Source organism: Aegilops tauschii, chromosome 2 (assembly GCF_002575655.3).
Source record: "Aegilops tauschii subsp. strangulata cultivar AL8/78 chromosome 2, Aet v6.0, whole genome shotgun sequence".
Taxonomy (NCBI): Eukaryota; Viridiplantae; Streptophyta; class Magnoliopsida; order Poales; family Poaceae; genus Aegilops; species Aegilops tauschii.
Window position 1 is genome coordinate 80,115,345 of NC_053036.3, and position 21,923 is coordinate 80,137,267.

General features: G+C 48.3%; 2 protein-coding genes and 1 pseudogene across 2 annotated transcripts; 2 read left to right on the forward strand and 1 right to left on the reverse strand.

Annotated features, from left to right (window-relative positions):
- On the forward strand, positions 1 to 1,937 carry LOC109743160 (L-type lectin-domain containing receptor kinase SIT2-like; annotated as a pseudogene).
- A 1,708-nt stretch (positions 1,938 to 3,645) lies between these two features.
- Positions 3,646 to 6,184, forward strand: LOC109743167 (L-type lectin-domain containing receptor kinase SIT2). Its single transcript, XM_020302240.4, has 2 exons — positions 3,646 to 4,398; positions 4,625 to 6,184. The coding sequence occupies exons 1-2, from the start codon at positions 3,793 to 3,795 to the stop codon at positions 6,062 to 6,064; spliced, it is 2,046 nt and encodes a 681-aa protein (XP_020157829.1). The 5' UTR covers positions 3,646 to 3,792; the 3' UTR covers positions 6,065 to 6,184.
- Positions 6,185 to 6,504: 320 nt separating this feature from the next.
- On the reverse strand, positions 6,505 to 11,032 carry LOC109743154 (uncharacterized). The gene is made up of 12 exons (XM_020302230.4): positions 10,644 to 11,032; positions 10,122 to 10,352; positions 9,985 to 10,035; positions 9,385 to 9,429; positions 9,120 to 9,239; positions 8,674 to 8,822; positions 8,415 to 8,562; positions 7,898 to 7,981; positions 7,678 to 7,793; positions 7,280 to 7,338; positions 7,077 to 7,167; positions 6,505 to 6,988 (listed from the first exon to the last, which is right to left on the reverse strand). Exons 2-12 carry the CDS (start codon positions 10,219 to 10,221, stop codon positions 6,761 to 6,763), a joined length of 1,191 nt encoding a protein of 396 aa, XP_020157819.1. The 5' UTR covers positions 10,222 to 10,352; positions 10,644 to 11,032; the 3' UTR covers positions 6,505 to 6,760.
- Between the last annotated feature and the right edge of the window lie 10,891 nt (positions 11,033 to 21,923).

The following is a 21,923-nucleotide window of genomic DNA, read 5'->3' on the forward strand; positions in this document are numbered from 1 at the left end:
TTGTACTTAGATTAATTCTATATTATTTTTGGGACGTTTTCTACTGATTTGGCCTTAATCCTGTGTAGTCAACGACTACCCAGAACACCCCTAGCACCGCCACTCTCACCAACTCGGATCACCCGACGAAAGACCACGCCTTCCACCCTTCGCCGCTCCGCTTCCGCACAGGTTCCACGACGACGACGACGACGACGGTGAAAAACACCACCGCCATGGCGCGGTCCTTCTCTACGTCCTTCGTCTTTACCATCATGTCCAGCCACGGGCTTGCTTTCGTGGTAGCTCCGACCTCCAACCTCTCAACGGCGAACGGCCAGCAATACCGGCCTCCTCAACGCGACAAACGGCACGGCGAGCGACCCCATTTTGGCGGTCGAGCTCGACACCATCATGGACGCCAAGTTCCACGACGTCGACAGCAACCACGTGGGCATCGACGTAAACAGCCTCATCTCACGGCAGGCCAAGCGGGCTGGGTACTACCGCGACGAGGACGGCGCCTTTCAAGATCTGAGGCTGAACAGCCGCAGGCCGATGCAGGTGTGGGTTGACTACGACGCCATGGCCAGGCGACTCGACGTACCAAAGCCCAAGAATCCTTTGCTCTCCCAAGTCATTGATCTCTCCACGGTCATGGCGGACAAGATGTACGTTGCCTTCTCGTCTTCGTCAGGAATCGACTCCACGCACCACTATGTCCTTGGATGGAGCTTCAGCTTGGACGGGCCTGCCCCGCCTCTCGACTTCTCCAAACTCCCTGCTCTGCCACATGTGGGTCCCAAGCCTCTGTCTAAGATCTTGAACGTCGTGCTGCCACTGGCTTCGTCATTGCTTGTCATCGCAGTGCTAGGTGTTGTCTTCTTCATTTTGTGGTATCGACGCTGATTTGCCGAGGTGAGAGAAGATTGGGAGGATGAGTTTGGCCCACATTGTTTCCGATACAAGGATTTGTTTCATGCCACCGAGGGGTTTTCAAGTAGGAATTTACTTGGTGTAGGAGGATTTGGAAGAGTGTACAGAGGATTGCTTTCTCCGTCCAATCTGGAGGTTGCGGTGAAGAGGGTGTCACATGATTCTAAACAAGGAATAAGGGAATTCATTGGCCGTCTCCACCACCGGAATCTCGCACGGTTACTAGGCTACTGCCATCGAAAGGGTGAACTTCTCTTAGTTTATGAGTACATGGAAAATGGTAGTCTTGACAGGTACTTGTACGATAAAAATAAGCCAACACTACACTGGCCTCAGAGGTATAAGATCATCAAAGGTGTTGCATCAAGTTTGTTGTATCTTCATGAGGAGTGGGAACAAATCGTCATCCATCGAGATATAAAGGCGAGCAATGTGCTCTTGGACGGTCAGATGAATGGACGGCTGGATGATTTTGGTCTAGCAAGGTTATACGACCATGGCACGGTTGCTAAAACAACACATGTGATGGGAACCATGGGATACCTTGCACCGGAACTTATACGCACCGGGAAGGCCCTTGACCGATGTGTTCGCATTTGGCGTGTTTCTCCTAGAGGTTGCATGTGGGTGTAGACCAATCAGCTGCAGGAAGGACAACACACAAACAATGTTGATCAAATGGGTGCTTGAACATCACCGCAATGGATTAGTTATCGATGTGGTAGATCCACGGCTCATGGGCAATTTCAACATAGAGGAAGCCACCCTCGTGCTCAACTTAGGATTATTGTGCTCCTACCCATCACCAAGTGCAAGGCCTAGCATGCGAAAGGTCGTGCAATACCTGGACCGTGGTCAGTTAATTCCTGACATGTCTCCAACCTATGTGAGTTACAACATGATAGCGATGATGCATAACGAAGGGTCCGGTTCGTACAAAATGGCATGCACTTTGTCGAATACTTAGCATTTGCTCTGTATCTGGTGAGTCTTCAGTGACCGTTCTACAAGAGGGGAGATGAATGCTTGCAATTGAATCTTCTCGTTTTATTCTCCTTTAGCTATTTCAAGCGCTTATAATCAAGCCGTGACATGAGTTTCCCTTTTAATATCATGTGATCCGAGTATGCTGGTGGAAGCTCTTTTACTTATGTATGTATGAAACCATGTTTTCATAGTGAAATAATTATGTCTCGAGCATCAATTTTAGTAACCAGTAACACTACGGATGTAAAGTAATCAATTGTACTCCCTTCATTTCATATTAATTGTTGCCGATTTAATACAACTTTGTACTAAATCAACGACAATTAATATGGATCGAAGGGAGTATCAATCTCTAGTGCTGGTGCTTTGTTGCTACTAGACTTGCACATTTCCATAGTGGGCCAAAGAGGCCCCTCAGTGCACGACTATATGACATGTTAATTGGCACCTTGGGTCAGGACAGAGCATCAGCTGTCGGCACAGAGTACATCCCAAGGGAGCACGCGGCGGTACATAGGGTGAGGGTACATGGTCGCATGGTTGTAGGTCTGGACAGGAAGTTCGGGATCGAGGTTTGGTTGGGTTCGACTCGGGTCGAAGGTCCAACAAGCCAAGTCCAAACCTTCAGTCAAGCTCGTGAAGCTCGACAAGCCGGCTAGAGACTCGATGAACAAAAAATCCGCACGGCCTTTGCTAAAAAAAATAGCAATATACTTTCTCCGTTCACTATTATAAGATGTTCTAACTTTTTTCTGATTTGGATGTATATAGACGCAATTTTATGTGTTTGTTCACTCATTTTGGTCCGTATGTAGTCCATATTAAAATACCGAAAATATCTTATACTATCTGTGAAGAGTATTAATTAAGACCAATAGTTCACAATTATATAACATGATATAGACATTGCACCCACTCATAACATAGTCTATCAAGTAGACATAAAGTCCCAGCGAAACTAGTAAGACTACTCGATGCATTATTGTCCGTCAATTGAACAGGTCTAAATGTGGACAAATTTGAACATGTGCGAGGACCCGCAGTCCGGCACATGTAGTAGTACGTAGCAATCTTTACAGTTGTGATTTAGCTTAGTTCTCGTCCCAAAGCGCAGGCGCAGGCACCACATGTACAATTTTCCTTACAGACATGTGCAGAGGATGATGGATCATGGATGCTCAGAGGAAGACAAATCAGCAATGTTCCTAATGTCCCATCCCCGGCCCGAAGCAAGCGGTGAATAAATTTACAAGTACTCACTGAAGCAAACATTCACATGGCGGTACCAAACTATAACTGTGACGCCAACCAACTAGTGAAAAAGAAGTCATTTTGCATCGAAGGGTCGATCGGAATCAAAGAGTTCATGAGACACTGTCATGGCTGGTCCGGGATGAACTAGATATGCGACAGTACTGTCAGAGATGCCCAAGAAGTCCATGGATATCTCATTCAGACATGCTTATTTTCCTGCCTTCTTCCACGTGCAATGACAAATTAACGTTCTTGCACAGCTTACCCAGCCAACGAGTGACTAGACTACTGCGAAAGATACTCTACTCGCAAAAAGAAAGCAGCGCTACTCACTGCAAGGCTCGGATTGTTACTTGCCGGACACGCCCGTTATCCGTGTAGTTTTCTGCCCGGCGTCTTGCTTGTATGAGCTTGGAGCTATGTGCGTGTCCGAGTCTTCGTGAGATATTTTGCTTGCTTGAGCTGTGAGCTGTGTGTGGGTGCCTCGCAGCTTCCTGTGAGCAAGCTCCTAATGCAGGCCTGGGTGGTGTGTGGTTTGCTTCATTCGTTCACGGTCTACCTAGAGTTCCCAGCCGCTGAATCTTTGCTCTATATAAATGTGGAGAAGGAAGCGCTGCGCAAGCTTGTCAAGGAACCATGCAGTCTCTGCTAGCCCTTGGTCTGCTCCTGCTGCTGAGGCTCGATGGAGGTGTGGCCGTGGCGGCGGAAGACGGCCGGTTCGCCTACCAAGGCTTCGCCGCCGCGAACCTCACGCTAGACGGCGTCGCCGCCGTCACGCCCAACGGCCTCCTGCTGCTCACCGACACGGAGTACCAGACAACAGGCCATGCCTTCCACCCTGCACCACTCCGCTTCCTCGAGAGCTCCACCACGACGACGAACAGCGCCGCCGCCATGGCGCGGTCCTTCTCCGTGTCCTTCGTGTTCGCCATTAGGTCCAGATACGACGGCCTGACCAGCTACGGGCTTGCGTTCGTCGTCGCGCCGACCTCGAACCTCTCAGCTGCCGAGAGTGGGCGGTACCTGGGCCTCCTCAACGGGACAAATGGCACGGCGAGCGATCCCATCTTGGCGGTCGAGCTCGACACCATCATGGACGTCGAGTTCCGCGACATCAGCAGCAACCACGTCGGCATCGACGTCAACAGCCTCATCTCACGCCAGGCCAAGCAGGCTGGGTACTACAGCGACGAGAACAGCGCCTTTCAAGAGCTGAGGCTGAACAGCCGCCAACCGATGCAGGTCATGGTTTTCACTTTCACTGTAATTTCATCATGTCAGCAGTTATAGTAGTACACATAAATTCAAATTATTTTCAAACTAACCTTTTGGATTTGAAAAATATCTGGTTGGATCTCAATCAAATTCAAGTGAAAATTTCGGTCCTCTGTCCGAAATGAAAACCTAAATCACTGATTTCAGATATGGCTTAAATATTTCTAAAACTGAAATTCAAAACCATGTGCAGGTGTGGGTAGACTATGATGCACAGGTCAGACGACTCAATGTGACTTTAGCGCCCGTGCAGCTACCAAAGCCCAAGATTCCTCTACTCTCCGAACTCATTGATCTCTCCTTAATCATGGCGGACAAGATGTATGTCGGCTTTTCGGCTTCCGGAGGTTGGGGCGTAGGTACGCACCACTATGTCCTTGGATGGAGCTTCAGCTTGGACGGACCTGCCCCGCCGCTAGACTTCTCCAAGCTTCCTGTCCTACCACGCCTGGGTCCCAAGCCTCAGTCGAAGATCTTGGATGTCGTGTTGCCACTAGCCGCGACATTGCTTGTCATTGCAATGCTAGCTGTCATCTTCTTCTTCTTGTGGCATCGGCGTCGATTTGCTGAGGTTCGAGAAGATTGGGAGGACGAGTTCGGCCCACACCGTTTCGCGTACAAGGATCTATTTCATGCCACTGAGGGGTTTTCCGGTATGAATTTACTTGGTGTGGGAGGATTTGGAAGAGTGTATAGAGGAGTGCTTTATGCGTCCAATTTGGAGGTTGCGGTGAAGAGAGTGTCACATGATTCAAAACAAGGAATAAGGGAGTTCATCGCAGAGGTGGTGAGCATTGGTCGTCTCCGCCACCGTAATCTCGCTCAGTTACTGGGCTACTGTCGGCGAAAGGGTGAACTTCTATTGGTTTATGAGTACATGGAAAATGGTAGTCTTGACAAGTACTTGTACAATAAAAATAAGCCAGCTCTACATTTATCCGAGAGGTATCGGATCATCAGAGATGTTGCATCAAGTTTGTTGTATCTTCATGAGGAATGGGAGCAAATCGTCATCCATCGAGATATAAAGGCTAGTAATGTGCTCTTGGACAGTCGAATGATTGGACGGCTTGGTGATTTTGGTCTAGCAAGGTTATATGACCATGGGACGGTTACTACAACAACACATGTGGTGGGCACCATGGGATACCTTGCACCAGAACTTATACGCACAGGAAAGGCAACACCCTTAACCGACGTGTTCGCATTTGGCATGTTTCTCCTAGAGGTCGCCTGTGGGCGTAGGCCAATTGGAAGCAGCAAGGACATCACACAAGTAGTGTTGGTTGACTGGGTGCTTGAACATCACCGCAGTGGCTCAATTCTCGATGCGGTGGATCCACGTCTCATGGGGAATTTTAACACAGAGGAAGCCAGCATCCTTCTCAAATTAGGTTTATTATGTGCCTACCCATCGCCCACTGGAAGGCCTAGCATGCGGAAGGTCATGCAATACCTAGACCGTGACCAGTCAATTCCTGACCTATCTCCAACATACGCGAGTTACAGCACGATAGCAATGATGCAGAATGAGGGGTTCGATTCGTACATAATGTCGTGTCCTCCGTCGAACACGAGTATCAGCATTGTACCTGTCGAGTCTTCAGTGGAGATTCTGCAAGAGGGGAGGTGAAAGCTTGTAACTGAATCCTCTCTGTTTTATTCTTCTGGCAATGTTCCTGTAAGTGCCATGTTTGATCTGCGTTTGTCCAAGTATCCCAAGGGGAGCTCTTTTGCTATTGTATGACACCGAGTTTTCGTAGTGAAAATTCTCTCTCGTGCATGAATTTCAGTAATCAGCAACACTTCTGGTAAGGAAAAATAGTGGTAACCGCCATTTCCAGGTGATCTTTAGCCAATATAGGTTGCGTTTTTAAGCAATTAGGTTGATATTTAAGCCAATATATAAACGGAATCGACAAAATCAACCATGGAGAATTAACAACTTCATCCAGCACGGAGTATGGGCGCAACATATAACTAGCAGCAAGCCCATTGCCAGCAGCAGTACCAACAAGCACAAGTTGCTTCCTTCCATCGGTAGCAGCAGCAAGGAGGAAATGCAGCAGAATGTCAAGCAAAATCCCAACGTTAGGTAAATAAAAGTGCTTGTACACGACTGACTACCCTCAACTTAGGAGGGTCTTGTGAGTTGTGACTCTTGGACCACTTGCGCCACTCACCACATTTCAAGAACAAGTACCAAGTTTGAGTGCCCCCGTGATGGCTGCAAGCCCGTAAGTATAATCCCTGACCATACAAGCTGAATAAACCCCAATCTTGGCTGACCAACCAAATCAATCAAGCTGTTGCTACTATGCTTCTTTTCTCACTTGAACATGGAGACGTCGAAGACGCGTGCTGATTTATCAGTGGAGACCGAGACTATGGAGTTGCCGTCGGCAGAGACAGCCAGCGACTGCACGACGTCCCTGTGCCCGCTGAAGGTGTGAGCCAAGTCCCCGGAGAGGCTGTCCCAGATGCGCACCATGCCGTCGATGCACCCCGACGCCACATACCTCGACGAACCCAGCCACGCCAGGCATGTCACGCCTTCCTGCTTGTCAAACACCACCAATAACGGTAAGTTCACAGAAACATGGAGATATTATAAAGCAAAAATGTAGATTGATTTCTACACTCACATCATGCTCGCAAGTAGATCGAATTGCTTGACGGGCGAGGTCCCAGATAATCAGAGTTCTATCAATGCTCCCTGTAGCCACCCAGTTGTACCTGCAGATAACAGGGGCACCAGCTAGCTTAGGTCAATAGCAAGGCAATGTGCATTGTCAACAGATTTACCATACAGACTCCAACGATCCAAGGACATATCACCAAACAGTACCTCGATGAGATGCCAATGCACTCGATGGAATTGGTGTGGCCAACTAATGAACCAACAACCTGCAGAACAACCGACACTTCTTACACAAAGATCCACCAGCACATATTTCTAAAAGCTCAAGAACTACCAACAGAGTACAAGTAAATTTCCTAAGAAAACAAAACCAGGAGTTTATCTTAGGAACAAAAACCCTACAGAAGTTGCTACAACCAAAACAAGGTAATCAGTAATCAAAATATTCTTACATAATCTACCATACAAAACAAACCAATAGTCAGAACCACAAGTTGCATCAAGTAAGCCAACTTGCATTAGAAGATTTATCAACCTTTTTCCTGTTTGAAGGGAGAAAGACTATGGAAAGAAAAGGAAACACTTGAACCATAAAATGCACCCACCTGGCCTGAGTTTATGCTCACAATGTGCACAGAATTATCCTCCGAGCCACTAACAATTGATTGGGAGTCCGGAGTAATGGCTAAGCATGTCAATCCTTGAGTATGATAGCCATGACCTAGAATAAGGTAAAGGATTGGATGGTAAAGTTCAGGGTTGACAGAGAACGTACAGAAACAACCATATGAATATATGATAATTACAACATAGAAAATTATTTACCCCGAACAACATGTCTGCATTGTGCGCTTTTGGGTTCCCATATCCTCAATGTTGCATCATCAGATCCACTACATATAAGCTTACCTTCATAATGAAACACGTGAATTAGCTAAAAATGAATATACTACATCGGAGATATGAACTTCTAAAGTAAGCAAGTAAAAATGAACTAAAATGTTAAAGCATCATACAGGTCATTCTGTTATTTGCCCTTGCTATTTTTTTTATCATCACTTCTAGTTCAACAGAAATTAGCTTAGAACACAACTTAGCAGAAGAAATGTTAAATACACCATGATCCATATGTTTCTCTGAAGTCTGAACTGATATGAAGAAGCTCTGTGTTGATAACTAAAAACAGATTGTCACAAACAAGGGTACATTTTCATGCCGGGGCATTCCAGAAGCAGGACAAATAAAGTCCAGATTTGGGTGGTATATTAAACCTTATTCAGAGGTTGCTTAACAACATTAACAATGCATGATATAAATAAAACTGGAAGAAATTGCTCAGTACCATCAGGGGTAAAATCACCACATGTCACTGTGCTACTGTGACCAGCAAATGTATTCAGAAAGGCATTGTGGTCAGCATTCCACATCCATACGTTACAGTCTTCTGATCCTGCAATTATCAAATTACCACGTGGATGCCATCTGAGCCACTACAAAACAAAAGACATATAGTTACACCGCGTAACTAATCATCGATTACCGCAATGGAAACGGCTATGGATATATAGTCAGCCAAATGAAATAGACCAGGATCATCTCACCTCAAAGCCTGATCCTGAGGAACCCTCGAGGGTTCCCTGAAGTGTCCGTGTAGCTGTATTCCATACATTTATCTGTCCATCCATACTTCCACAAGCCACCAATTTCCCATCTGAACTAAAAGCCACAGTGCACACCGTGTCTCCATGTCCTGTATCGGCAATAGGTATTGTAAGCTTGGTAGACAATTCTAGGCATATACTGACACATTAAGGTACATATCGATGCGAAGTAAACAGAAAAATAAAGCTTTGCCGCAAAAAAATCATGAAAAGATTGCTAAGAGATATCAAATATACTTTTGTATTTATATAGATATCAGAAATAGAAACAGGCATTTTAAGCGCAGTGATAGGTGATGAAGCATAGAGAAAGTTCCAAGAAACGTTTGCACAGAAAAATCAAGTACGGAAACCTCACTAGACTACTGAAGATGAGCTAACCGTACCAGTCAGCTCCTGAAAATCCTGTGCAGATCCAATCCTCCAAAGAAACCCTCTGTCATCTTTACCTCCAGAGATAACAAGTGATGCATCTGTAGGACTGCACGCAGCAGCAAAGACCTCATCTGTATACAAGATATGAAGACCAACTATTACCAGAATTGTTTTTCAGTGCACGCGTACTCTGCATGGTGAATCTAAGTAACTTATAGTGGAAAGCAACGAATCATCACAAGATGTAGTAAGTTAATTTGCTCGATGAGGTCTTGCCTGTATGCCCATGAAATGCATAAGTTGAATGATCCTCCACCTCATCTGAAACAACAAAGAACAAAATGAAACTTGAATTACTAGCACATTTTGAATTACTGGCACATTTAAATCTCACAGTGCAAGTATTTCAGATTATTCGGAGTGAGCTTAATGTAAAGTAAGCAAATAACTAGTAGCATGGCACCAACGTTTATCAAAATGAAAATGTGAGGTACTCCTGGAAGAAGAGTCATGGCTGAGCTCACTTACAAAAAGATTTAGTGAAAAGGACATATCCTTTCGTCATTGCTAAAAGACATTATCTTATTCCAGTAAGAACAAACGCAATCGAAATATGTTAGCCTTGTGAACAGTATGACAATACTAAACCAGGTGAATCCTGAATAAGGTACTACAGAGGGTGAAGTTTGGTACGGTGTATAATTTTCTAGGCCAGAAGTAGCAGGGAAATAGTCTAATTAATATCATTGTTTTGTGGAGGATCAAAACCCCATGACCCATGAGCGAAGGCTAACAATTGGGCTAGCACGCCCTGAACATAACCAGTCCTAGCAAGTTCAACGGTAGACAGAAACGCCAGTATCAGCTGCCACATACCCATCTCTTGGTCTTCCTCATCGTCATCATCATCGTCATGGTCGGGGAGATCTGAACAAGGACAGCAGTAAGCACAGAGCAAGCAAAAGGGAGGAAGAGCCTGCTAGCCGCTAGGCAGGATGAGGAGAATTGCTGACCTTCCTCGTCGAGGTGTATCTCCTGGATGATGTCCTGCTCGTCGATGAAGACCTCCTCGCCGTCAGAGCCTTCGTCGGGGACCTCGCCTGAGATACTCATGGCCGCCGGTGGTGCCGCGGGCGTCTTGGCTGCTGCGAGCGTGGCCGGAGAGAACGGTAGCGGGTCCTCACTTCCTGCCGCGCTTCTCTGCGGCGCGGAGGCGTTCGAGATTAAGAGGGTGTTCGGTTGGGCTGCGTAAACAGATGAAAACATTCGTGTAAACAGATGCATGCTGCTCAACATCTCACTCACATACACAAGCACGTACGACGACATGAATCAATTCATATGCATAAACATGGCACCCATCAGCAATTGCATCTAAACATACACAGCGATGGCGTCAATTCATAAACACCACAAGCAAACATCTTATCAATTTCTTCTTCTATATACACAAGCAAGCATCCATATCAAGCGAAACATGGCATCAGTTCATGTAAAGAATTTTTTTTAAAAAAAAAGAGAAAGATGGAGATTACCTTGCTGCGTGGTGCAGAGGGGGAGCGAGGAGGTGTTGCTGCGCTCAAATCTGTCGTCGCCGTAGGACAGGAGGTCGGTAGCCGGACCCGCTGTAGGCCGATACGTTGCGAGGAGGAGCCGACGGCGAGATAGGAGGGCGCGGGTGGAGGTGCGGGGAGAGGGGCGATAGGACGGCGGTGGCCGGAATCAAGCGACGGAGACGTGCGGGTGGCTGCGGGTCGTTGGTGGGTGGCGAGGGGGTGAGCGGCGGCAGGCCGGTGAGAGGGGGAGAGAGGAAGTGGAGGAGGATGGAGGGGAAGATATGTCGCGTGGCCGCGTGGGGATGGAGGCGTGTGCGTGTGCTGTGACGAGGAGGAGGAGAGGAGGGCGGCGGCGGCTGTCTAGGGACAGGGAGGGAGTTCGTATTCTTTTTGCTCTGGACGAAGAATCGCACGTCGCGATCGCCCTAGCTCTGCTGGACCGGCCCACGGGTACTTTCAGCTAAGCCCTGTTTTTGCTCCTGCGTGAAAAAGGCCCGTATAAGCCCGTTAGCGTGAAAGCATTGCTCTGTGGAATACGGAATTTTTTCTTCCTATACTTGTCTAAAAAAAAGTTTTTTCTTCCTACGGTAGCTTTGTAGAGAGTATGTTTCTTCTTTTTTTTTTGTGGCTGGAAGAAGAAATGCCTGGCGAACAGATTTTTTCCAGTTCAGCATTCCTTGTGTTGAAGCCTGTGTGCCTTTATTGTTCTTTGTTGAGTTATCCCGGGTCAAGCTTCAACCTGTTGCCCTTGTTCACTAATTTGGGATCTCAGATTGGTGGATCTCTGGAAAATGAACAATTGCTACACTCCTTTGCCTGACTTCTGCTGCTCCACAAGTCTTGATTGTATTATTTCTTTGGCTTCGTCCATGAACTTCACACTGTTAGGGTCTGTACTACAAGCATCGCGGACCTCTTTGATTCGTAGGATTCTCAAAACACAAGAATAGAAGAAAAATGATTGGAGCGCCATGCCCACTTGAATCTCATAGAAATTAGCACAGCGTGTTTGATGCCACAGAAAAACAAAGGAAGTGAAAAAAAAAGATTGGAGTGGATGCTACATTTCTAATAAAATCTAGTACACATGATTTCACAGGAAAAATTCTTATATGATTCAATCCTATGAATCAAACGACCAATGTAGGAAAAAACCCTAAAGATTCTAACCCTTCAAAAATTCTATGGAATTCCTTTGAATCAAAGAAGCCCTAAGAAACCCCTTTTCCCCGATAAAGGTATTAGGAGAGTTGTGCTTAAAACTATTTCAACAGAATCCTTCTCTCCTAAAAAAAGTATTGGAACGTCACAATAATTCACCTCAAAACCACAATATCTGGGAAAATACACACATATATTAACCCTTATGAACGAATACATGCACACTTTATCATATGATCACCTCCAAAAAACTAAGTTGACAACTCTTTAAATACACGAAGTCGTCTCATGCGCCTTCTAGTCAGTGGGAATGTCGTGTCCTACTAAATGGACATCGCGGAAAAACATATAATAAATCTAAGGAAACACGAGCACCCATCTCAAGTTTAGGACAATATTTTCACCTTGTAAACTGTTTTTATCCAACTTGATACCTTGGCAGCCATTGACACTATGCAGTTGAGGGGGCTCTCTGGACTTATTGAGCGGACATCTCTGAAGGTTGCAGGATGACATCATCTGTACGAAGGAATGCTACATTTGAACATTGCAAATGAAAGCCGGTACAACAAAAAGAAATAGAAGGTGAGCAAGCACCAGCAAAGGAGACATCCCAAAAGTGGAAGGCGCCACCAGCAGGAGTCCTAAAAAAATACTGATGGGGCCTTCATTGAAGCAAACAATCTGCAAGTAAAAAAACAGCGAGTCAAAAAAGAAGCAAACAATCCGGTGAATGGGGCTTCACCCTCAAGAATGACCTGGGCGTGCTGCTGGCAACAGGATCAGGTAACCTGGAGCATGTTTCAAACCCATTATATGCTGAACTTTTATCTTTTCAACAAGTTGTGCATACTGCTATTCAAAAGGGTTGTCAAAAAGGGATGTTTGAAACAGATTGCATGGTGCTGATGCAAGCTATATTGTTAGTGATAAATATGACCTGTCAATTCTAGGCACTTTGTTTTAGGAGGTTAAATTTCTTATACATGCGGTCTCACATGATGTATCAATCGTGAACTATAAGTGTGAATGTAATATAGCAGCTCGCACTTTTAGCAACCCAGGGCGTGTATATGGAAGGTTGTCCTGAAAATTGGCTAGCCCAATTTCCGAAGTTTGTATCAGGTATTGTTTTTGGTGATATGTCCAGCGTTTTACTATATTAATGGAATGCATTGTGTTCTTTAAAAAAATGGAAGCCAGTAGAGTGGCCAAGAGCTAGCTAGGCATAGCTTTTCAAATCGTCTAGATTTTCAGTGGGATCTTGATCCCCGGATATCTTGTGACGTACTTTAAAACATGTAATAATCGAGTTGGGCAAACAAAATGTGATAATGGCGTCATCTCCCCTAATACGACCTCCGGTCCAAACAACTAGGGACAACTAACAAAATGCGGGAATGGCATAAATGCTAACTGAAGGAAATATGCCCTAGAGGCAAAAATAAAGCTATTATTTATATTTCCTTATATCATGATAAATGTTTATTATTCATGCTAGAATTGTATTAACCGGAAACTTGATACATGTGTGAATAGATAGACAAAACAAAGTGTCCCTAGTATTCCTCTACTAGACTAGCTCGTTAATCAAAGATGGTTGAGTTTCCTGACCATAGACATGTGTTGTCATTTGATGAACGGGATCACATCATTAGAGAATGATGTGATGGACAAGACCCATCCGTTAGCTTAGCATAATGATCGTATAGTTTTATTGCTAATGCTTTCGTCATGACTTATACATGTTCCTCTGACTATGAGATTATGCAACTCCCGAATACCGGAGGAACACCTTGTGTGCTATCAAACGTCACAACATAACTGGGTGATTATAAAGATGCTCTACAGGTGTCTTCGATGGTGTTTGTTGAGTTGGCATAGATCGAGATTAGGATTTGTCACTCCGTGTATCGGAGAGGTATCTCTGGGCCCACTCGGTAATGATCATCACTATAAGCCTTGCAAGCAATGTGACTAATGAGTTAGTTACGGGATGATGCATTACGGAACAAGTAAAGAGACTTGCCGGTAATGAGATTGAACTAGGTATGATGATACCGACGATCGAATCTTGGGCAAGTAACATACCGATGACAAAGGGAACAACGTATGTTGTTATGCGGTTTGACCGATAAAGATCTTCGTAGAATATGTAGGAGCCAATATGAGCATCCAGGTTCCAGTGTTGGTTATTGACCGGAGATGTGTCTCGGTCATATCTACATAGTTCTCGAACCCGTAGGGTCCGCACGCTTTACTTTTGATGACGATTTGTATTATATGAGTTATGTGATTTGGTGACCGAATGTTGTTCGGAGTCCCGTATGAGACCACAGACATGACGAGGAGTCTTGAAATGGTCGAGAGGTAAAGATTCATATATAGGACGATAGTATTCGGACACCGGAAGTGTTCTGGGGGTACCGGGTACGTATCGGGTCACCGGAAGGGGTTCCGGGCACCCCTCCCCCCCGGGCAAAGATATGGGCTTATTGGGCCAAGGGCGGGACAGACCAGCCCCTAGTGGGCTGGTGCGCCCCATATATGCCAAATAGGAGGAGAAGGAAGGAGGGTAAGAGAGAAAGGAAAGAGGAGGATTCGGCCTCCCCTTCCCTTCTCTCCCCCCTCTCTTTCCTTCCCCCTCCAACACTTTTGGAAGGGGGGAGGCCGAATTGGACAAGGTCCGAAGTAGGATTCCTCCTACTTGGGCGCGCCCTTGCTGCTCCCCTCCCCCTCCCATCTATATATACGTAGGGAGGGGGAGCCTAGAAAACACAACAAAGATTGTTAGCCGTGTGTGTCGGTGTCAAAACCGGCGGATCTCGGGTAGCGGGTCCCGAAATGTGCGTCTAAGGTCGATGGTAACAGGAGACAGGGGACACGATGTTTACCCAGGTTCGGGCCCTCTCTATGGAGGTAATACCCTACTTCCTGCTTGATTGATCTTGATGAACATGAGTATTACAAGAGTTGATCTACCACGAGATCGTAATGGCTAAACCCTAGAAGTCTAGCCTATATGACTATGGTAATGAGTATATCCCTTCCGGACTACACCCTCCGGTTTATATAGACACCGGGGGGATCTAGGGTTACACAGAGTCGGTTACATAGGAAGGAATCTTCATAGTTGATCGCCAAGCTTGCCTTCCACGCCAAGGAGAGTCCTATCCGAACACGGGTACAGTCTTCGGCCTTCGTGTCTTCACAGCCCATCAGTCCGGCCCATGGATAACAGGCCGGACGCCTGAGCACCCCTTAGTCCAGGACTCTCTCAGTAGCCCCTGAACCTGGCTTCGATGACGAGGAGTCCGGCGCGCAGATTGTCTTCGGCATTGCAAGGCGGGTTCCCTTCTTTCCGAACTCCAAGATAATCTCCGGACGCGATGATAGTATCCGGACCTGTCACACACACCATACACAACCGCAGAGAGAATATAATTTTACACGAGTCCAATCCGTTGACAACTTTTTGTAGCACGACATTACGTCTGACCGGTCATAATTGCGAACCGTTTTGTGTCCGCCGCTCCACGTTCCGAGACACGGTTGCCATTGGCACGTCTTGTCAAAGCAGAGATCGTGTCCCCTTATTACAGGATTCTCGTCAATACGGGTATGGGTAACCCAACCATGCCGTTTACACAGCCCTTGGTAATAGGCGAGTTCTAAGGCGAGTGGGGAGGCGTTCAATATTCACTGCCTTTATAAGGGGATAAGGATTCCCCCTTCCTCTCCCACGCCTTCTCTCTTTCTCCGCCCTTCCAATCTCGAGCTCCAGCGCCCAAGTTCTCATCTCCTTTCCACTCGATCTAGCACTCAACCATGTCCGGATCCGGAGGTCAGGGCAAGTGGATGGTCTCCTCTGTCAAGGAGGAGGACATTACTGGGCTTCGGGCGGCCGGATATTTGGCGAAGGAAATCACCCACCGTCTGCCGGCCGAGGGACAAGTCGTCCCCACGCTGAAGCCCAACGAGAGGGTGGTATTCATCCCTCATTTATTTTGCGGGCTAGGGTTCCCACTCCACCCTTTCGTCCGCGAGCTGATGTATTATTACGGGATAGATTTCCACGATCTGTCCCCGAACTCCTTCCTCAACATCTCGGCGTTTATCGTCGTGTGTGAGGCCTTCCTCCGCATCCAACCCCACTTCGGGTTGTGGCTCAAAGTCTTCAACGTGAAGCCAAAGGTGGTGGATGGCCAGCACGCGGAGTGCGGAGGAGCCATGGTGAGTAAGCTGTCCAACGTCTCCTGGCCGAAAGGCACTTTTGTGGATACAATAAAGGAGTGGCAGAAACAGTGGTTCTACATCACAGAACCCCGCGGCACCACCTAGGCCGCAGCTGCCAAATTCCGCTCTGGCGCTCCCATGCGACTCACCTCCTGGGTCGAGAAGAGTCTGAACTGGTGTTCGCCCGATGAGCTGATAGCGCTGCAGACGCGCGTTTAAAGCATGATAGGCAAGAACGTCAAGCTTGTCGATGTAATCCAGGTGATGCTAGTTCGCCGGATTCTCCCGTGCCAGCACCGAAGCCGCCCTCTGTGGGAGTTCAATCCGAAAAAGCACCAGACCCTGGTGAGGCTCTTCGAAACCACTCACAAAGGTGCCTGGAAGTTGCTCTTTAAGGGCAACGAGAAACCGCCGGCCACAGATTCAGACCGTGGGCACGACATTAAACACCTCGCCAGCGAGGTATGTTATTTTTAACGTATCCCCTACTTGTTTGTTTCGAGGATAATGTCTGAGCTTTTACAATTGCTTCTTCAGGACTAGATGGAGAGGGCGAAGCTGATCAAGTGTCCGGCTCCGCTGCCTGAAGAACCAATCATCCCGCGTTTAGCGAAGATGCTGGTGCCGGTGCCCTATAAAGCGTTGGAGAAGAAGGCCAAGGGGGCCAAAAGAGACCCCCACCGCAAGGGTACTTCGGACGTGACGTCCGGAGACGAAGAGACCCCTTCCTTCGTTCCTGAGGAGGACGACGACGAGGAAGAGGAGGAGGAGGAGAACAACCCTCCCCCTGAGGAGGGAAAGAAGAAGAGGGCGGCTTCCGCGCATCTGGAGGCGGAAACGCCCAAGAAGGGGAAGGGCACCCCAGCGGTCAACACCGTGTGGGACGTCGACAGCAGTCCAGAACGACGCCCCCGTACTAAGCCCCGGGCCGCATCGTAAGTACCATGACTCACATATACCAGTATATCCGGCTTTTCCTCTTTATCTTGTTGAAGTGGTTAATTGTGCTATTGCAGTCCGGCTCGCGACAGCATCCAGCGATCCTCATCTGGAGGTTCGTTGGATCAGGCGGAAATGGCCAGCGTGTCACCACCGACCGCTCACTCCCCCGATGCCAAGGATGACACCGAAGTGTTGTCTTGGAGGACCGCTCCGAGCCAGGGAGAGGCCCAGGACGCTGTCCAGGAGGCGCCACAAGGCGAGACCTCCGCTGCCGGACACATGGGGGAGCGAATCCCCATGGAGACTGGCGAGGAGGGCCGTATTCAGTTTGGCCCTCAGCCGAATACGATTCCGGAGACCAATACGGCTCCAGAATCCAGTGAGCAGCCTCCTTCGAAGGAGGGGGGTGCGCCAATTCCACCGGTGGTCCCTGTCCAACCAGGGGCACCGGATAACCTGATGGAGGTGCTACAAGGCGCCTCCATTGTGGACGAGCACCGTGTCCTTATGGGGATAGTGATCGAGAAGGTTCAGTCTGCCAAGAGCGGTCTAAACGAAGCCTGCAACAACCTGTTGACAGGTTTTGAGGTAAGCAACGTAGAAAGAGAAAAACCCCATGCAGACAGTAGCCCCTGAGACACTGTCCGGTGTTCGGAAAGAAAGACCGGACGGAGGATCAATCCTTTGTTGTGGGAGACTAACTTAATATGTATGAATAAGCAAGCGTCGCTGTTGGCCGCGACCTCGCATGCTGCCAAAGTCTCTGAACTGAAGCAAAGGCTGGAGCGGACCGAGAACGAGCTCGGCGAGGTGAAGATTCAGCTCTAGGAGAAACAATGTATGTAACGACTTGTTGTGTATTCGGGAAGAATAAATGGTGTATATTGACCGTAGTGTCTTAATATGTGTAGGAGCAGCGACCGAGGTCGAGGCCCTGAAAAAGGCCCTGGCCGAAGCCAAGGGGAAGGCTGTCTAGCAGCAAGTCGCCCGTAAGAAGCTCAAGGCCCGGGTCAACAAGGTCCAGCAGGAGCTCCAGGACGCGGTGAAGAAGTGCAAAGCCTTGGAGCGTGAGGCGTCGGTTCAAGAGACCGAACTTACCAAGGCTCGCCAGAGCGCGGAGGCCGCACGGAATGAGGCCCGGGACGCTCTCCAGGAGATCCAGGAGGCCAAGAAGATCGCAGCGGGTAAGGCTTTTAACATGCAAAGCAAGTATGCGGAGAGGAAGTACCTTTTACTAACCCGGATTTGGAGTTACCCAGGGACTTTTGCGGATCTACCACGTAGCGTGTCCGATGCTGTGGAGTTCTTCCGAGCCAAAGAAGGGAATTCCACGGAGAAGCTGTTCTGGTCGCAGTATGCTGCGCCAGAACATCCGGTGCCCTTTGCCGATCAGCTGAAACAGCTGGTCGAGCTGCACAGGGTGGCCGAACTGGCCATGAAGGATTTAATAATCCGGCTGTGGCCAGCCGAAGCTATACCCAGCAGTTATTTTAGCCTCATGAAGCGGGTGGTGGAGGCCTGTCCGCGGCTAGACATTGTCAAGCGATCAGTCTGCATCGAAGGTGCACGCATGGCCTTCGCCCGTTGCAAGATGTGGTAGGCGAAGATGGACGCCGTCGAGGTGGCCAGGGGGCCGCCAGAGGGCAAGGAGCACCGCACACCCGAGCGATATTTTGCAGATGTCCTAGAGGGGTCCCAACTTGCAGCAGCGCAGTGCGGGCAGGACATTATTTTCGAATGAATACATTCGTGTTTGTCTTTGCCTTGTATGATGAAAACAAAGCCGGTTTGTAACATAATGTTTGTTATGTTTTAATTGTTTCCTCCTGTGCGGCCGTGTTGTATGGAATCTGAGGGTTGGCCAGTCGTCGGCTTCTGCCCTCACGTAGGTAGTACGAAGGTGTTCGGGGTGGAATCTAAACAATCTTGACCCAATTATATGGTCCTTGAAGGAGTTGTTTAGCGCAACAAACCAGGCAATCAGACTATGTGGCTTAAACGCCCTCACTTAGCTATAGGAGTTTTATAATAAAACATGGATGCAACCCCTGGTATACGAACCAGAGTGCTGTCAGCGTCTGATCGGGAAGTACCGATCCTTCGCGTAATGCGGAAAAAATCTCCAGCGATTTGTAACCTCCGAACAGCTGACCGGCTCTCGCCGCATCATGACAGTCAGTTTTCGGCTTTCTCTACTGAGGTGCTCATCCGGTTTAGACCAGGGCACAATCGCAGTAGTTCTCCCTTTACTACCCTAGCCGATGTAGCGGTAGGGTAGCAAGCACAGGAGCCGGGCAACCCAACTATTGACCAAAGACATGATTCGGAGCCAATGCATATAATGCTAAATTCGGGGTGCCGAACTTATCTATAAGAAGTGTTCGGACTTTGTTGCCGTATTATGGGGCGATGGGGAGCCCCTGGAAAATATGAAACGTACCAAAGTGTATGGGTGCTAGAAGAGAAATAATTAATGGTAAAAGGAAAACATAAAGGGAGCAGAGGTAGTATCTGGGGCCCTTGAACTTGGGCCGTGAACTGTTTCCATTATAATTGGGTTAATGCGTTAAAGCGCATTGATACAAATAGTGCGATAAGCCACCGGCTATTTAACATGCCGTAACCAAAGGCGAGCTGCGTTTGGGTCCTGAAAACAGGTAGAGTAATCGTTGGATTGTCCTCTAGAGCTTCCCCTGTATGCCTGTGCTCTGTGCCAATCTGGTGTACTTGTCCTTTGACAGGACCAGTGATCACGCCATCAAAGGAGGCATGTATAAAAGAGACCTAAAAAGGGGGAAAAGGAAATAGTAAAGGTACAAGTGAGTCTGGGATCGGTGTAGCCGAACTGTGGACCACAAGCTAGCTATGCCTCCGTTGATGCCCATGGGATTTTGAGTGCGTAATTATGTACGCGTGGTACGAATGACACTACCTCATCGGGACTGGGACGGAGGACGAATTGCTAATCGAGCTCTTGACGAGCCGAGTTGTCCTGTCGCAGTGTGGTCCGGACCCTCTTAGTGATGTCCAGGGGCTCGGCAGCCGGATTATAGTTCTGCTTGAAAAGGCCGCTCTGTACCTCTGCTGCTAGGGCGGCTGTGTGCTCCTCTGTACGGAGGGAGTGTTCCGTGTTTCCATTGACTGTTATGATGCCGCGTGGACCGGGCATCTTGAGCTTGAGATAAGCATAGTGTGGCACCGCGTTGAATCTAGCAAACGCGGTTCGTCCGAGCAGTGCGTGGTAGCCGCTGCGGAAGGGGACGATATCGAAGATTAGCTCTTCGCTTCGGAAGTTGTCCGGGGAACCGAAGACCACCTCCAGCGTGATTGAGCCCGTACAACGGGCCTCTACGCCTGGTATGACTCCTTTAAAAGTAGTCTTTGTGGGCTTGATTTGTGAGGGATTAATGCCCATTTTGCGCACTGTATCCTGATAGAGCAGGTTGAGGCTGCTACCACCGTCCATTAGGACTCGTGTTAGGTGAAATCCGTCGATGATTGGGTCGAGGACCAGTGCGGCCGAACCGCCATGACGGATACTAGTTGGATGATCTCGACGATCAAAGGTGATCAGGAATGACGACCACAGATTGAATTTTGGGGCGACTGGCTCTACTGCATAGACGTCCCTGAGTGCGCGCTTGCGCTCCCTCTTGGGGATGTGTGTAGCATATATCATGTTCACCGTTTTGACTTGAGGGGGAAATTTCTTCTGCCCCCCCCCCCAGTGTTTGGCTGCCAGGGCTCTTCGTCATCGTCCTCACTTTGTGGTACCTTTTCCTTGTTCTCGGCATTTAACTTGCTAGCCTGTTTAAAAACCCAACAATCTCTGTTGGTATGATTGACTTGTTTGTCCGGGGTGCCATGTATCTGACACGGACGATCGAGTATGCGCTCCAAGCTGGATGGTCCCTCACTGTTCCTTTTATAGGGCTTTTTCCGCTGGCCGGACTTGGAGCCACTGAATCCAGCGTTAATTGTAGTGTCATCGGTGTTATCGCCATTGCTTCGGCGTTTGTGTCTATTGCACCGGAGCTTGCCGGTGCTGTTTTTGGCCTCGGAGGGGCCTGCCTCGCTGGCTGTGTTTTTGCTACGAGCCAGCCAGCTATCCTCACCCGCGCAAAAGCGGGTCATGAGTGCTGTGAGGGCTGCCATGGATTTCGGCTTTTCTTGGCCGAGGTGGCGGGCGAGCCATTCGTCGCGGATGCTGTGTTTGAAGGCCGCTAGGGCTTCGGCATCCGGACAGTCAACGATCTAGTTCTTTTTGGTTAGGAACCTAGTCCGGATTTTTTTGGCTGATTCTCTAGGTTGTTGAACTATATGACTTAAGTCATCGACGTCTGGTGGTCGGACATAAGTACCTTGGAAGTTGTCAAGAAAAGCTTCTTCCAAGTCCTCCCAGCTGCCGATTGAATTTTCAGGCAGGCTGTTTAACCAGTGTTGAGCTGGCCCTTTGAGCTTTAGTGGGAGGTATTTGATGGCGTAGAGGTCGTCTCCACATGCCATATGGATGTGGAGAATAAAATCCTCAATCCATACTGCGGGATCGGTTGTTCCGTCGTATGATTCAATGTTGACGGGCTTGAACCCCTCGGGGAATTATGATCCATTACTTCATCTGTGAAGCAAAGAGGGTGTGTGGCGCCTCTATATCGGGCCGCGTCATGGCGCACCTCCGATGGAGTCCGCATGCGGTTATCGGCCCGGGCGTGACTAGGTTTGTCACATCCGAATAGGTAGCCATCGTTGCGAGTCGAAAAATGTCCTCGTGATCTGTAGATTGATCTGGTGTGTCCTGCTCAATTGTCCAGGTCCTGCCGAAGGTCGTATGTATAGTCCCGAGCTGTTTTGTCTCTGTTTTTTTGAGGCGGTGGGGCGGGCTGCTGTTCGGCCTGAGTTGCTGATACGTCTCCGTCGTAT

Bases quoted from the DNA above. Each gene is read 5' to 3' on its own strand.
- LOC109743167 (XM_020302240.4), top strand. From the start codon at position 3,793: ATGCAGTCTCTGCTAGCCCTTGGTCTGCTCCTGCTGCTGAGGCTCGAT. The intron at 4,399-4,624 runs GTCATGGTTTTC...AACCATGTGCAG, and splicing joins ACAGCCGCCAACCGATGCAG to GTGTGGGTAGACTATGATGC.
- LOC109743154 (XM_020302230.4), bottom strand. From the start codon at position 10,221: ATGAGTATCTCAGGCGAGGTCCCCGACGAAGGCTCTGACGGCGAGGAG. The intron at 10,036-10,121 runs GTCAGCAATTCT...GTCCTTGTTCAG, and splicing joins GATACACCTCGACGAGGAAG to ATCTCCCCGACCATGACGAT. The intron at 7,982-8,414 runs GTACTGAGCAAT...TTCATTATGAAG, and splicing joins TGGTGATTTTACCCCTGATG to GTAAGCTTATATGTAGTGGA.